The 17,774-nt window shown below is 45.4% G+C and overlaps 1 protein-coding gene across 1 annotated transcript in view; it reads right to left on the reverse strand.

Moving 5' to 3' along the window:
* NEGR1 (neuronal growth regulator 1) overlaps nucleotides 1-17,774 on the reverse strand; it is a 342,730-nt gene that overhangs the window by 97,072 nt on the left and 227,884 nt on the right. The window contains exon 4 of the mRNA XM_068953556.1: nucleotides 2,129-2,260. Coding sequence (XP_068809657.1) covers nucleotides 2,129-2,260 — 132 coding nt within the window. The remainder of the gene's footprint in view (nucleotides 1-2,128; nucleotides 2,261-17,774) is intronic.

The raw sequence follows: 17,774 nt of genomic DNA on the forward strand, positions 1-17,774 counted from the left end.
TCTCCTAATTGCGAGATCTTTCTCTTAACGACTCAGAGCGAACGTGTCCGAGGACGGGGAGGAGGAGAGGGCTGGAAGGGCTTGTGCTCCGGGGCGGACAGGCTGCCGCGACGGCCCGTGGGCAGGGGCGGCCTCGGAGCCGGCGGCCCGGCGCGCGATCCCCGCCGCGTACACGTCCTTAGCATCGGCGCGCTTCACGCTCGCTTCACCTCTCCTGAGCGTAATAAGTCATCTTTGCCGAGGCGGGACGAGCGAGCGCTCGTCGCAGGGAGCAGATGGCTGGAATATTTCTGCATTTTCCTTAACTGGCTAGTGGGCAAGTCACAGACTCAACCGGCCGCGGGTGACCAAGTAGCTGACTACACAAATCTTTCACAGGCGCGCGCTGCTCCGTGTTGCGGCAGGATCCTAGTTTTGCACCGCTGCTTTTTTTGGGGGGGGCCATTTTCTTCTTTTAGCTACGAGACGCTCGGAAACGCTCTGCACGTCCCCATGTTCTCTCTGTAAACTTGTAAGCTGGCCCACATCTGGCACAGGCACTAAACGGGCACAGCTGGCTTCTAGATATGAGAAAATCCTTGATTTAATGTGTTTATTATCCCCCCTGCACTTTTTCTTGACAACGTGCTGCACAGGCCTACCGAGTTTTCCCTTCCGCCCAGCACGCAGAGAGCTCCCGAGAGAGAGTTTCCCCCCTTGCTAAATCCCCATGACCATGATATGAATTTCCTCTGCCGCCGGGCGGTTCTCCTGCAGGTCGGAAACCCGACGGACGAAGCGAGCCGTCGCAGCTGGTGCCCGGGGCGGCTGCCCCGCTCTCGGGCTGCAGCGTGAACGTCAGCGCCTCCGTCCACCCCCTGCTGCAGGACATCGCCGACTAAGAGCAACCCGTGTTAAAATACAGACGTGAGTCTGGTCAGCGTCTGAGCCGGGCAATACCCAAGAAACGTCCCGAAAACGTGCCTCGAACCACAGGGGATCCAGGCAGAGAGTCGGCTCGCCCCCGGCTCCCCCCTCCGCCGCGGTGGGCAGGGGGCTCCTGCCGGGAGCGTGGCGGCAGGGACAAAGCCGGCGTCCCACCACTTCATAGGCGATGAAGGTGCCACAGCAATTTACCAAATAGCAGCTACGTTACAAATTACAGCCTGGGTAACTGCATTTAACCTAAGAGAATTCAGAGTTAGGATGAACTAGAGCAATTACTCCCATTTTCGCTCCCTCAAGTTGTCTTTGTTTCTTTGGAACAGAACTACCGTAGCATTTCAACTCAAAATAGTGCATTCAAAAGCAGAACAAAAAACGCACACACAAAGCAAAGCCCTGAACTATAACCTCTACAGCATGGTCTGACTTCAAGCTATTATGCTGCCTTTTGGTATTAGACAGAATGGGTGAGCACAGGGCTCTGATGTTTCATACCATCCTCAGCGTTAAACCAAATCCGGTCCTAAGTCTGAAAGCATCTGATGCAGGTACAATTCCAAGAAGGAAATAACTGATAGTCTGTTATGTTGCGCTGTAGCCCACATCATGCATTTTTAATATTAACTTCTGTCCACTGAGATCATCATGAAAGAACTGCATTTTAGCAAAGTTTTTTCTTGACTTCACACTAGGGCAACAGCATGAAACAACTTGCTGTTTCTACTAGCAGAAATTTATATTTCCAGAGGGATAGGTCACAATCTAATCATGTAAACACAATTTCAGAAAGTTCCTCTTTTCCTTATGTTGTTGTACAACCTTAACAAATTAAATTAGAACCATTATAGCCCAACAATCGCAGCGGTCCTTAGAAATTACTCAGATAATTACTCAAAAAAATCCCACCACCACCACAACCCAGTGAATCGTCTGGTTTGAACACACAAGAGCAAAACTCAGGAGAACATGCTCATCATTGCTATCCTTCCAGAGGACAGGAGGTGGATTTGAACCTTAATCTTGTTTTGCCTTCCCTCTGGGAGACCAGCTCATCCCTCAAACGCCCCCGTTTACTCTGCTGTTGTAACACAAGAGAGACCTACGACCGCCCCGCGTGCAGCAGCTCTTTGCATTACGCCGTCGCCCTCCTGGCCGAGTCCCTCCTCTCCACTGCATTTAGGGATTAAAAAGTAACATGACTTACAGTTTACTGTGACTTTTACTTTTCTCACGTCCGGGACCGAGACATCGTTTTCGGCGCTGCATTCATATTCCCCAGCCTGGTCTCGCGTAATTCCATAGATGTCCAGATATTGTCCGCTTTCGAATGGTTTTGCTGGAACGAAACAATCGGAGAAAGCCATGAGCGGCGGGTGGCGTCGGCCCCGCCGGCCGCCCCGGCAGGAGCAGGGGCGTCCCGTCCCCATCGCTTCCCCACATAGGCACCAGCCTATCTGATGCCGCATAAAACGAAGACGCCAACCGCGCTGCTCGTATATGTAACTCCCTGGTGTATTTTATCCGAAAATAATCATTATTTTAGAGAGGAAGACAAAATTTGTGATACAAAAGGTAATTTGTGCTCCCTTGGCGCAGAGACGTACCACACACACGACTTCGTGTGCTTGTCCAAATCTCGGCAGCTTCTCCCTGAAGTGGGGCCTGGCTTCTCGCCAGCGCTCCGATAGCCTTCAGGTGGAAATTGCTTCCCAGCTCCAAGCTCACCCTTCTGCCTCTTCCGAGCAGCCTGGTGCAGGAGCCAAACAGCTTGTTTCATCTTCCTCACAGAGCGCTCCCCACGCAGTGAAATACACAACGTTAAACCTAATTTTTGTTTTCATACGACACATCACGGTTGTTATGACAACACACGCTTGAAAACATAGGCCGAAAGCTGAAGAAGACCTGCTGAAAGTGTTTTCCCACACAGACGAGGTTTGAGGGACCGCTGAGAACTTGGCAACTTCGGGAGCAAGGACGGAAATGGGAACGAATGAGTGAGAACTGCCGCCGGGGCCAAGGAGGGGGCCCGGCGGCCCCTTGCTCGGCTCCCGCTCCGCGCAGCTGAGGGAACGTGCGTGCCCTGCGCAGCTCTGAACTTCATCTGCTCCCTGATTAACTGCTGACCGCCCGCAAGGTTCCCTCCCGTAGCCGTACAAGCGCGCTGCTCAGCAAGATGCCGCGTACGAATGAGCACGTTACATAGCACGCCCCTGCCCGGAAAGAGCCCGAGGAAGCACCAGTGATGCACGGTAGAAAAGATAACACCGAAATTGGAAAAAGTCACTGCTGAACTGAGCAGTGATGAAATGTAACGAAATAATTTATAGGAGATGGGAAATTGCATGAGGATGGATTTTTTTCTCTTCCGTGTTGCTCACGGGAGTAAATTGGGAGAAGAAACTTTGGCGACAGAGCTGCTGCCGCCCCCTTGCACGGGGCCAGGGTCAGTCAGGCGCTAGGAAAGTCTCAGTTACTATTGCTTTGGACAGAGACATGTGTTTCGGGTCTACCCTGCACAGAGCGCGCAGCATACCTGCGCGCGTGTATCGCTGCCTGAGCGGGCCGGTGGGGCAACATATGAAAAGAGCATGAATCGAACAGTGATGCTGGCCCAAAAAAGGGATTTCACTGTATAAATCAGCGAACGCTTTGCAGACTGTCTGCCCTCTTACAGCCTGGGCAAGCGACACCGCAGAGGGTTGCAGCAGACCTCACCCTTCCTTCTGCCCTTAAAGCACAAACTGAGCTCTTGCCACAAAGGAAAAAGAAAGGACGAGGCGGGTTAGGGATGCTCTGCAGCGGGACGGCTGCCCGACGGGGCACACAGGGGACAGCACGGCGGGCGCAGACCAGAGACCCGAGCTGGTTTCACCTCCCGGGGCCAACGTTTCCCCGAATCACGTACGCATCCTTGGTATTTTTCTATTCAGCAAAAAGGACCTGCTCCAATTTGTGAAAAAGCTTCTTAGCTCTGCACTGCGTTCCAACAAACGTGGGATTTGCCTGATAATCCTGGATCCAGAGGTACACGCCATCGAAGCTGCTCACGCTTTGTTTAAGGTCACGCTGCGACGTGCAGGAAATCAATCGACCGCAGCGGAGCGAGCGAGTCCGACTCGACGGAGAAACCAGGGCCTCCCCACGCTCGGGGGGGACAAGGGAGGGACGGGCGGCGGAAACAGAGCCTGAAACTGGCCCCGCTGCCGTGGACCAGAGATGGCTGTGGATGTCCGTGATACCGAAATCGGGTCCAAATTTCAGACTGCCAGGCTCGCGCGCTAGACCACGCTGCTCCTCTCCCGCTTACTAAAGCATCAGAGTATTGCCCTGGAGTCACCTTGGATTACTGATAAGGTTTTTGAGCTGTTATGTATACCAGGAAAAGAGTGGAAAAGACCCTCCAGCAAGGAGGTTTCTGATTTGCCTCTAATACCAAGAAAATTATATAAAATGCAAGATGCTCCTGTGCTCCATGTCAAAAATTACTTCTGAATTATGAAATTGAAATGCTCTCCAGCCTCGGTACTTCTCTGAATAATATGGTGTGCATCGAAATAACGCATATTGAATCCTGAGAATAATTTATTTTGTTTTTAATTCCAATTTCCAATATCAATTTGGAAGAAGAAAAGAATTTCTCAAAGTCCCTGGAATTCCACAAAAATTGTCATTCGGGTTTCAGATTTAAGCTAAAACCAAGCATCCTCTGCCTCAATTTTTTTGTTCTAATTTATGTATGACACATCAGGAGATAACCCAGTTTCTTCTCTCCCAGCACTTGCTTTCTTAACGGTGCCTGGATTGTAACTGTGCTTCTGGCATCTGCACGCGACCGTATCCAGCCTCAGCCGGGGTCAGCTCAGCTGCCGCTCCATACTGACAACAGCGGCAGGCTTACGTCCCTGGCACAATTCTGCTAGTGCATAAGCAACGTTAGTTCTCAGATCCGGTGAGCGGGCACCAGCGCGTTTGAAACGACAGGAACCGACAGCAGGAGCGGACAGAAGCCACCTCTGGGGTGCTGCTGTGGAATGAGAGGGAGGAATAACAGCCTGCTGCAGCTCAAACGCGGAAAACTTCGCGGGACTTCCTGGAAGAATTCCTAGTAGAATGATGTGCAAAAATGCTGCTGCTATTAAACGCCCATCAGCACTCTCTATAACCCTTGCATTTACAGGCATCCTATACTGGGCTGTTAGGCTAACTTAGGCAGCAGCATTATGCATGTATTTTTATAATGCTGTAAACTCCATGTATTTTATGCAATTCACACACACATTTTGCAAATATTAAAATTAAATCATTTTTAAAAGCTCATGCCCTGAGAAATTTTGCATCCAAATCACATGAGAGAGCTTTTAGTAAATATTAGGGATAAATATTTTTCTCAGGGAATACATTAAAAGCAAAAGTCTGGAGTTTTATCATTTTTTTTACTAGCAGATACCACATTTAGTCTTTGCTATTCTTTTGCACAATATTTCATCTTCAACTTGTTTTTAGTTCTAGAGATTCCCAGTGGCTATGTGGCAGAAAATTAAACTGTGTTATGTGAAAGATATATAGGTAAGCATATGTAAGCATATGCATTTATGTGACATGCATGCACACCCTATTTATGAACAAATAAAATGACTTAAGACATATTATGACTTTTGCATATCCAACTTAAAAAAAGCATATTCATAAGAAGCAGAGAGAATAAATTGCACACGAAGACACTAGCGTATGAAGAAGAGTTTCATGAGACAAATTCAATTCTCTCCCAGAGAGGCTGGGACGAGAAAGTGAGAATTAAGAATTCTGGAGTGAAATGCTGGCTCCAGTGACGCCTGCGACAAAACTTGCCAGATACCACAGTGAGAAGGAATTTGGGGTCAATCCTGTAAATGACATTTTGGGGAAAGAACAAGTAGGCACGAGGGGTGACTTCCGTCCCGCGCTTCTGGCAGGGTGCGGCAGGGGCTGCCGGGCCGCCCCCGTGCTGCGCGAGGAGCGCGACGCAGCTCCCGACGCCTGCCCCGCGAAGGTTGAAGGCCCCTCTGCGAAGCAGCGTCTCCGAGGAGGCAGGACACCCCTCAGCTCCCAGGGCCCTCGGCAGAGACCAGCCGACCCCAGGGCGATGCAGTGCGGTGGGAAGGGCAGGAGCTGCCCCAGGTGAATTTTTGGGGGACATGCTGCTTCTGCAGCCCAGAGGCGGCGGACTTGGAGCTGAGCAGGAGGAGCCAAGCCAGGAACGTGCTCTGCAGATTTGCCTCACGCATCTGGGGTCTCTGAGCAGTTCTCGGCACCTCTCCGCAGAGGGCTGGCGCCAGGAGCTGCGTGCCGAGGCGTGGGGAGGTCCTCGCGGGACCCCCTGCCACAGGAGATTGGGACTGCCTGCCACTATGGGCAAAGGGCACCCAGGAACCAGCTCAGGGCAACCAAACTTCACCTCTAACCTTTTGGAGAGAATATGCAATTGATGGACAGTATCAAGATGCTAGGAACATATCTGACAGGCTTTCCAGGGGCAGGCTGGCCTTTGAGCCAAAAGCTCATGAATCTTGTTGGCATCTGAGAAAAAGAGGTTTCTGCAAGGTGGTCCTCTCAGCATCCATTAGCACCCACCCATCAACCTGAGGCCACATCAGCCAAGATTTCTGATCAAAGGCAGGAAAAGGCTGTTTGTTGAGCTAAAAGAAACATGAACAGGAGAGCGCCTCATGTCCAAGGGCATTCCTGGCACAGTTTCACAACATCTCTTAACTAGACATACTGACATGGATAATAATATCTAGACATACCAATGTGGATAATCATACGTAGTTAACCTATTTTGGATACTTTAGGTTACCTGTTCAGGTTTGCTAGCCAGGAAGGGACCCACCCGTGAAACAAAGCTTGAATGCCTATTTCTGCTGCTGTCATATGATATGACTCCTGATAAATCATCACACTTGTTATTCCTCAGGAGAGTACACAATTAAAAGCCGTGCTTTCTTACCACACATATGGTTCCTGGCATAAGGTGTAGCATAAGTACAGATTGCCATATGGACAAGTTTTCAAAGGCTTGGATGGACTAGTTTTGCAGAGGTAGTATTTTCCTCCCCTGGTGTGAAACATAATGCAGTAAGAGGAGAATCTGGTGCAAGGCCAGAGCATCTCTGACAACTTCACTTGAGCCAAGGGTGATTTTTTCCCCCCCTTATTCACTAGGATGTCAAATAACCACAAAATAGCCCCAGTTTAGGAAATGGAATACCTGTTCAGCTCTTAGGACTGGCTTCTATTATCCAGTCTTTGAGATGTCTCATCCAGCAGTGAGTGAAGACCCTTGTAGGAACAGAAGTCTGTAGAGCAAGAGCTGGTACTAATGCTAGTCCTGGCTTATTATGCACTCAAGCCATTTCCAGTGAGACAGACAAATTACATTATGTGTTTGGATCCAAAACTATGAACACATATAACCCTTTGCAGTACCAATATTACGGCTGCCACCATCAGTATCTTGAATGGCAAAGCAGGGATAACTGCTTATCCTTTCTGAACTGAACACAAGTCTCCCTCCTTTCCCCTACAATCTCTGCAAAAGGTGAAATGAGAAGAAACAGGGAGTACCGGGACCCAAGGCCTGAAAACGTAACTGCAGACTGGCAAAGCAGTCTTCTGGAGGAAGGCTCTGTGCAGGGCAAGGAAATGATGAGGGACGACAGCAAGGAGGGGTACTGGGATAGAAATCTGTGGATAAGGGTGTCCAAACACCAAGCACCCAAGTGATGATGCCATCATGACGTCATCTGATTATCACCAGAGGCTGTAAGTAGTCCTTTTTTGCCCTCTGAGGCTGGGAGCAGATAAGGCATCAGTGGTCCATAAAGGCACTTTTCTTGTTTCCTGGTTGTCCCAAGAGTTGTCATGGGATGCTGAGAGCAATTTAAAGTCTGAACTATTGGATTCACCTAGAAAAATGATCTGAAGCCATTTTTATTACTTAGTGTGGATTCTGAGTTTAAAACTACAACAAAAGCTGTTAATTGTATGGGATGTACTCCTCTCCTAGGAATTGCTGGTAATCTGAAGAGCCAGCTGTCTATTAGCTGAATAGGTCTCTCACATTAGGGATCATTTAAACATACATAGTTTAGGGCCAATTAGCTTTAGAGCAGCCATGCTCCACATTTGAAAAGAAAAATCAGATAAAATGTAAAGAAAAAAAAAGTAAAACTGACAGATAAATCGAGGGCTGGGTGAGATCTCAAACCTGAAGGCATGAAGTTAGAAAAGCAAATAGAGCAATTTTGTAAGAAAGGCATGCTGATAAGAGAAAGGATATGCAAACTTAGATTGACTAAGTTGAAAGTTTCAAAGGTAGAGACAAACAAGGTTATATCTATATATGAAATCTATAGGTATGGAAGAAAGCATTTCAAGAGCCGGTTATATGCATGCTCATAGTATGGACAATATAAGTCTCAGTCAATTAAATGATGTTATGTGTCACGTAATAATTCATATTTTCAGATTAAACTACATTAAAGTGTTCCTTTACTATTAAGGGAAATTCCACAAACAGCACTTTAAAGAAAAAATATTTCCCTTTTTTCTTTAATTTTGCATTTACTAGATAGGGAAAATAACTCTTAGGAAACCAGCACATTTCTTTCATTTATCGCTGAGCAAGTTCTTACTCACCAGAGTAGAGGTTTGTCCTGCAAGAGTAGTAGTCAAGTAGAGTTTTCTTTATTCTCTGAACAATGAAAATCAACTTTTACCTCTGCACAGAACTGCTGTCATGCTATACTATGTATCTGACATACATTAAGTTATGGTATTTTGGAACCACTTTGAATTTTTCCTTTGCAGACCTCGTGCCAGGGAACACACGGTCAAGCTCATGCTGCAGAATTTGTACTGATTCTTCTGCCTTAGAAGCAGAGTATTAATACAAAGGAAAGCCAACTCCATTTCAACAGTTGCAGTGAAGACACTGTGAACCAGATGTTAAGTTTGGAAGAAAAAATTCCCACTTGAGACAGCAGATTTGCTACATATCTGCATGTTATACCTTCTGGATATTTACAGTTACATGTGTATCACGTTATACTCTGATTGTGGTGGACCCGTGTTCAAAAATCTGTGCAGAGCGCAGAAAGGAGAGGTATATGTGCAGTCAGCCACAAATGCCGTTCTTCATCGGCATCGTTGCTCTGAATATGATAGTCTTACGGTTTCCATCCAAACAGCAGCCTAGAAGAGGGAGACACTCTCGGTACGGTAACAGGCAGAGCAGCTCGGCAGCACCGGCGCGCGCGGGGCTCTTGCAGTGAGGCTGCTCAGGGTCTGGCCCTCTGTGGCAAAGAGCTGTTCTCGCTCTAAAAAGGACAGGAAAAAACCTTTTTTCTGTGAAACAAGAATTAAAACTGTGCTGGGAAAAACAAGGCAATGTTCTTTTTTAAAAGGAAGCTATGCAACTAAATCTCACTTCAGCTTACTTGTGATTCATAGCTCTTAATATGGGGATTTGGCTCTTGGGAAGGGTCTAAGGACTCCCCAAAGCCCTTACACAGGCTCCACAGCCCAGACGCTGATCCTGCGTGTGGTCTTGCCTAGTCCGGCTCCCCGGAGGCGCTGGGAAAGGATTTTTTGGCTCCGGGGCTGCGGGAAAGCAGCAGGGCCCCGACCCTGACAAGCGCCAGCCCAGATCCACGCCGGGTTACGTGATGCTGCAGTCACGGCTTTTGCCTGTAGTGGTCAAACTCATAAATCAGCTCTTCTTACTGTAGCTACAGTTGGGGGTCTTGTTTGTTTGTTTCTTTGGGTAGTTTTCTACCATTCCTTCCTCAAAACGATATACTGCAGATGATATCCTGTTACGTATCTACTGATTGTCTAACTGACCTAAATATATTTGTTGATTTCTTCCATTTTATATTATTTTTCTGTCTGTAGCTTGTTCAAACTGGAGGCATTACTAGAGTTCAATGACTCATTAATGACTATTTTCTGCATGCTTCCTCATAATCCTCAAAAAACCCAACATTTTAAATAAAATGTGTTTATTTTAAAATGATTCCTACTATATTTAAAACATGATTCATTCATAAACCTGCCCAGAACACATACTTTGGGAAAATCAAAAAGAATACTGCAGACATGGCCAGAACACGTATGCCATCTGCTCTCCTCGGCAGCGGCACCCAGCAATCTGCCCAGCCTGGCTTTCCCAGCTCGCGGCACCCCTAGCCAAAGGCGACATCTCTGCGGAGGCCAAAACACGGTCACGAGAGGCTCCAGCCTCAGCCACAGCATAGCCGTGTCGGTCGCTTTCCCTGCAAAGCCCCCATTGTGCTCTACAGCGACGTTACTGACAACCGGCATGCAGAACTAACGTGGGGCAAGGCAGAGATGCGTGTGCTGCTTGCTAGCTGTGAGAATGAAAAAAAGGTATTTGAAAAGTAAAACAGAAAATAGCAGCATCTCATTAGGTCTGAGAGATCATCTGTTCTCAAAGAATCTGTGCAAGCCCCCAAATTTGCACACACTATTCCAAAGATCAGTAACTCCCAAAGTAACCATGGAGGAAGCTATTCAAAGAGAAGAGAAAAAAAGGGTGAAGTCTGCAATTGTTTTGTCTGGTTTTGAACATTAAAGATTTTGTTTCACTGAAGTATCTTCTGTGATTCATAATTTGCTTACTCAAGAAAGCCGCATTTCCCAAATAAAAAATGAACTAATACCTTGAGGGGACAGACTAAGCATATGAACGTTCTAATTGTCATAGTATTTTTATGAGTTGTTAATGAGTTCAGCTACTTTTATTGCAAAGTGAGAAATACTTTCTATTTGCTACAAAATAGCCAAAATGTTCATGCTTATTTCGGTGTAAAGCTTTTGTACAACTTTAATCTGAATCTTCACATTTTACTTAATTGCAATTTTACTCTTGCTTCTCAGTTTCTTCACAAAGACGACCCAATTATTCGACCACCTTAGTTGGAATGTCCTTCTCCTAACAACTCTATTTTAACAGGAAGCTTTTTCGGTCTGTTCAAGAAGACACGAGGGTTTCTAGGAATACCTTTAATTGTTCCTGAAGGAATACTCAAGGTTCTGCAATAGTTCTGATTATAAAGACATTTTTCTAAGAATTTTTCCTCAGCAACCCACTAATCGCAGACTATGTAATATTACTCGATGCCAGTGCTATGGATTGTGATGCTGAACGTCACTTAATTGGATCCTAAGATTACTCGCAGTCCACAGATATGACACTCACAAATATCACTGAAAAAAAGAAAGGCCCATAACCTGAAATAAAAAGACGTCATCTTTTGTATGGGAGAGGTATGATTTTGGAGGATCATTACTTTTTGTTTATTCAAAGACAAAGGAAAGAATCACAAATAACCAGTTTATGTTAAGTACTAACGTTTGCATTACTGTCTTTAGACTGATAATTAATCTCCTCATTTACTCTGCTTAGAGCTGCTCACTACTTCCTCCTGAGTTCTTGGGAAACTGCCAGTAGTGTGTTTAATATTATGGAACCATTGATTTAATGACAACTGACGACCTCACAAACTGAAAAACTTCACTTCAGAATAGCAAGCCAGGACATTAAATTCATATAAAATATTAATCACAAAAATTAAGTCCAAAAAAAGGACTGTAATATAGACCCATCCATTTATGCAATCATAATGTGCCCACCACTACGATATTTAGGTGTGCTGTGCATATACTTATCAAGTAAAATGGTTTACCAAAGCACCTAAGTCCCGCGTTACAAGAGCCCGTTTCCCGAGGGAGACACTTCCTGGGAGCCCTCCAAGGAGACGTCGCCCAGCCATGCAGGACCGGCTCCTCGCGGCAGACTGGAAACCGAGGGAGCAGTCAGAGACAGTAAGAGACAGTAACGCAAGTTGTTCAGTTTAGGGTGCTCAGTGAGCCAACTGGCTTTGTATTTCAAGCGAAGTGCATTACAGTAGCTTAGCCTCCGCCTGATGAACAGAATGATTTTCTGCAACTACACTAAGAACTCCAGAGAGCAGACCCAGACATATCAGTAGGAGTCTGAAGCCGTTTCACTGTGACTTCAATGTTAACAGAAAGTCCAAAAGGCGAATAGATGCTCGGAGGGCTAGGAGAAATCCTGCCTTCTGGAGGCCTCAAGCAGAGCGTCTAACTCAGAGGAACAACCGTGTCTACCCAGTAAAAACCACCGAGCAGTGGGCCTGCGCGCCGTACTGCAAACAGAGCTGCACACCTAGACCTGAGAGATTTCCTCCAGCGGGGAAGAGCTTAACTCAAGGCTGAAAAAGGTGAAGGGGAGTTTTCTGTAAATCCTATCTAGGACCAGGACACGAACGCTTTGTGAAACCCAGGGACGTCTGATCCCTGAATTAACGTTATCATCTCTGTCAGTGTCATATGCTGGCACAGAAGGCATTTCCCCTGAAATCAGCTTGTGCCGACATTTAAAAAATACAGCCAAGATTCAATTTGTGCGTTTCTATCGCGGCTCAGCATAGCTGAGTGCACAGTCCTGTCCTTCCCTCCTCCTGAAGTTAGGACAGTTATTAAAAACAGATGCCAGAGACTAAGTGGAGTGAAACAGGAGCAGACAATTATCCTGAGGACTCTAGCGCTTATCTCCATTCCTCCACTGAGCAGTAAAATTTCCCTGCTCATGGTAAATCTCAGCTAGTCCCTGTCGATCGTCCCTGGCCTGACATATCTCTGAAGGCTTCCTGGCTTGTCTCCAAACAGTTCCAGCTTAGTTGCAAGGAACAGATGTTTCAGCTCAGTCTAGCACCGTTTCACCTGAAAGAGGAATACAGTGCTAGCGCCTGCAACCAAGCTGTTGCCTGTAAGATGAATAACGATGGCGTAAGAAAGCCGTATCACCATCGTCGCGTATCAGATTAAATCACTGAATTATTTTACGTTCCTTTTCTTAAACACCTAAAGGGAACTAGCTTCGCCTCTGGTATAATACAGTAATAAATCTAGCTCCATTTCGAAAAGGAGGCTGCACATCGCTGCCGCTTAGGACTCCACATCTCCACGGGGCAGGAACTCAGCTCCCTCCGCAGCCCTCGAGCACCACGAAGGAGTGTTTCAGCTCCAGCTCTAGCCAAAGCTTGGCAGGATCCTGTGTTGGAGGTAAATCTACGGGACTGGCATGCTATCTACGCGATAGCTGTACTGGGAGAAAATCCTTCATCACTTGTATGGCTCTTAACAAGCAGCCGAGGAAGTGAGAAGGGACTACCTGGTGCGTGAGACAACTGAGGAGTCACGCCAGGCATTACGAATCCAAACTGATGAACCACGAAACAAATAATCACTGGCTTTTAGCTACCTAGGACAAAGCAGCTCAAGTGAAAGAGACTTGGCACCTTAACAAGGCTCCAGCAGAGAGGTCTTTTCAGATGGGACTACTTCTAGAGTATCTGAACTAATAGCTAATTTGACTTTGAATCACAAAGCTGGGAAGAGGTGGCTCTTCGGCTGGACCTTTCAACCAGGTTGCTTAGTGCTGGTATTAGTGCCACGGCATGCAGGCAGCAGCTAAGCAGAACAGTGGGTGAAAACAGCTTGTTACACATCAAAGATAATATCATGTACATATCAACGAGGGGAAATAACACTCACTAACAATACTATCTGTTAGAGTCTTAGAATTTAGCAGGACAAACGGCACAAGCCAGAAACTTTTGTTTTTAAAACTTTTCATTTTAAAACTATTTTGAAGCAAGGATAGGAACACTTTAAAGGACGAATTCACACGTTGTACTCACACAAAGCCCTGGAAATCTGATAATAATTAATTTAAGTATCTTCAGTCTAATGGTTCGCAGTACTTGCACTTTAACACAATACTTATTTCTTTCATGTATGGAAAACATTCGAAAAATTATGGTTCTATATTAGAAGTGCAAATGGAACAAAATATTTGACATCAACTATGTTCATTTCAAGCTTCTTTTCTGCCTAGGATTTAGCTAGAACTTAAAAAAGGCCTTTTTTTTTTTTTTTCCAAATATAAACCTTCTATAGCAGTCTGTTTCAGGAAGGATCTTGCAGGACACATACCCTGTGTGCTCAGTGCCTAGCATTGCCTTTTGTCCCATAATTGAATTGAATCATCTCTTAGACTCATTCTTCCTAGACAGCCCTGTCATTTGAGCGCTCCGAAGATGTATTACACTAATACATCGTCAGAATGACAGTGCTATGATGATACATTAATGTAATACATCTTCAAAGCTTTAGGGCTGTCCAGAAACAATAGGACTGGCATTAGATTCAGTCCAGTCATATCACACTCATACACACACAGCCCAAGGGCAAATGAAACGTCATGGTGGAGGCGAAGAGTCACGACATGAATATGGTCACATCTAAATTCAGAGTAAATGTTTCTGGAAAACTTTAGGTTTCCTCAACATTAGTGAAAACCTGTTATTTTGCGTGTGCTAAACACTTCTTACAGGTATTTTCTGAAAACCTTCAGTGTCAATATTCTTTGGAAAAACAAGATTGCCCTGATACTAGGAACGTGCCTTTTGTTCAACATGTGAAAATCTGTCTTTATTCAGCTAAATTATTAATTTCTGAAAAACTGCTCAGAAAAATATATTCATATATATATTCCCAGTTTGTCTTCATATTTTAGCAAGAGAACTAGAAGCTAGACTGCAAGTCATGGTGATAAAATTGAAAGAAAAGGGTAAAAGAATAGGGAAGAACTAGAAGATAGGAAGCTGGAAGACACAAGGGACCATGCGAAGGATCTAGGGTAACATGTTGTAAAAGGCAGAGGGGAGATGATTCAGCGTGAACAAGCCAGAGAAGCTGCGATGGCACGGTCAGTAAACGCTACAACACACCGCACTCAGAGCTGCCACTAAAGCAGGAGATTCCTATGGCTTAATCATCTTCTGGGTCCTCAGCCAGCAGCTGTGAAACCTGCTAGCAAAGCAGGCATCAAAACGGCCGTCCCCGGTGCCCCACACGCCGCACGACAGACTGCTGCGCAGTCGCTCTGCGTTAGCAAGAAATGCAGCGTAATAAGAGCGGACTTGCAGATTAAAACAGCGCTACGGACCTGGTGTCCGCACTGCACGTGTTTTGAGAGGGTTTACTTTGGCGCAGCTCTAGCCCGGGCTGTGGTTGAACTCCCGCTCGTGGCGGCGCCAGGGTAAGTTCACTCCAGAAGAGCAGCCGTCAGGCTTCCTTCGGTGAAGGGGTTCAGTTTAAGCACTCTGGGTGCGTCCGTACTAGCGCTTTAACTTGGTTCAGGACTGCACTTTTGAAGTGAGCGCTTGGCTGGCCTCCCTTCTTGCGCTGCGCTTTGTGCTGCAGAGCGGTTTTGGAGCACGAAAGTCCTTTCAGATGAAACCACCTGGGAAGATACAGCCACGACAAACGGGCGTTCAGTTCATGGGACTAGACTGAAGCTAGTCTGGCACGTCTTACAAACACAGAGCGAGCCTCTGAGACCTCTCAGAGCCAAAGTGGGTTAAGCGGGGCCCAAATGGAGATTCACCCGAAAAGCACACTCATGATTCAAGCTGAAATATGAATGTAGGTTCACTCTCTGTTAGCACAAGTTGCCTAAGACTGCAGTGTGCATTTATAGATCCTAACCTTGCCTGTGATTTCTGGCAGTAACAATATGATTTCAACATGAACCAGTTAGATTTAAAACATTTGTTTAAAATATATGAAATTACATCTAAAAATACTTGTGCTAAACAAGCATCATGATTGTGAAGTCAAGCACTCCAAGCAAAGTCAAAAAGTGAAGCTGGTCCTCCAGTCATTTTACGCCCATCTCTCTAGACCTAACGCGATCACTGTTTTCTAAACGTAACTGTGCTCCATCTGCAGCACCTTCTATCTCGCAGCATCCGCCCAGCGAACCTGAATCTCCCACCATGCGTCACCTGCGGGCCACGGGGTTATTTATTCTTCTGGGCTGCAGCTGAGAAAATTTTCCTATGGCAAGTTTCGTTAAAACCAGTGGAAAAGCGTTTCAACACATAATAAAACAGAAATTTGTAAAACATTTTATCAGAAGACGTCTGAATGGCTTTTGTTGTTGCTGCTCTTGGCAGTGTTTGCAGAGCTTGCTTTCAAAGATGGTGATGTAACCAAACACTCTGCAAACAAGTGTTAAAAGCTAGAATCATGATTCAGGCAGACCTTAATTCTTTAAAATTCTGGTTTCGTTCTTAAACTATTGATGCTGCACTTTGCTCTTAAATGTCAGAACAAAATAAGTAATACCTGCAATTTATTCAGATGACATTTCAACAATACAAGATTTTCAGATTACAAACCTCAGCTCCATTTTCCTTATGATATTACACTGAATGTGCAGATTTTGTGGATTTACATAATGGGTTTGTATAATGAATATTTATATAATGAATGTATTTACATAATGACTGCAAGTTAAATGTGTAACATAAAGATTACAGGCCAATAATTTATGTACTAAGTTAAAAATCACCTCTAAATAGATTTTATTTTTATTCCTATTAAAGGTTCATTTTATCTCTTGTCGAAAAAAAAATTGAATCCAACCTTATCCAAGTAAAGGCTGCACTGATGCAAATCATGATAATATTTTGGAATTAGTCTACATTGAATCATTTGTATTCAGAGATTTCAGTTTCTTATCTTTTAGTAGCAGCTTTGACAAACAGGCAAAGCTTCAGTTTCAGAATATTATAAATATAATTCTTTAATATAATTTAGTGTTGTATTCTGGATGTGATACTGGTATGTAACCCTCATTAATGCCACTGGGAATTATAGAAGAAAATTGATAGAAAACATAAACTAACAGATGAACTTCATGTTTAGATAAAGGTAATTTGCAGCAGGCAGAATATAAACCCTTACAGAAAGCTAACATTTTCAACTGTCCTGCATTTTTGCTAATAAGTCCAGGCTTCTTGTTTGCCAGGTAGGATTTTAATCGGTGTTGAGTGCCATTTATAACTGCCTGCAAACCGGAACATGCACCTCAACACATAAATGGTACATTGCTAATGAAGTGGAAAAACTCTTCTTTATTTCGTAGACAGAGAGACCGTAAGTTATGTGTCTGCTTCCATAGTATTTTACAGGATTTCTGAGCAAAAAGTTATTTGGACCCTCTTGTCCTTCTACTCAGGACTGAGTTCCGTCCATTAATCAACTACGGGACAACTAAGGCATGTCTTAGTGCTCTTATCTGTGTTCACGTTTTGTAGGAAATGGGTCTTCTAATGATGCAGCCCTGTAATACAGGATCGCCATTCTCAGCAACAGGCCATAAGCTTTGCACCGAGTTTGCAGGGCCTCAGGACTGAGGCTTGTCTGAACTTTTTTTTGACCTGCCTGCAGCTCTGGTTTAGCTGTGGTAGCAATGTCTCCAGCTGACCAGGTGCCTATGGCTAATTTATTTCACATTGGTTTACCTTTGTGAGGTACAACCGTAACTGTATATGGAGAGCAGTCACGAGCAGTTGTTCTACGTAGAATGAGAGATTTAAAACCAATGCACGCAGCGTACAGAAATACAGGCCTGGTACGACAGCAGAGGCCTTGAGAAGCGGAGACACAGAATGCAGTGGAGGAGCACAGGCACGGGGTGATGAGAGATGGGCACAGGCTTGGCCTGGGGGACACCATGGTCTGACAAAGAAATGCAGACCTGGAGCGGGACAAAATTGGTTTTGGGGGCAAAGAGAATACAGAAAGAGTATCTAACTTATGTAAAAGGCACCGAATATGGCAAATTTGGATGTAACTTGGAGCTGTAGACCAATGAAGAAAGGGAAAGGTCTAAATGCCTATCGGTA

This window comes from Struthio camelus, chromosome 8 (assembly GCF_040807025.1).
Source record: "Struthio camelus isolate bStrCam1 chromosome 8, bStrCam1.hap1, whole genome shotgun sequence".
NCBI lineage: Eukaryota > Metazoa > Chordata > Aves > Struthioniformes > Struthionidae > Struthio > Struthio camelus.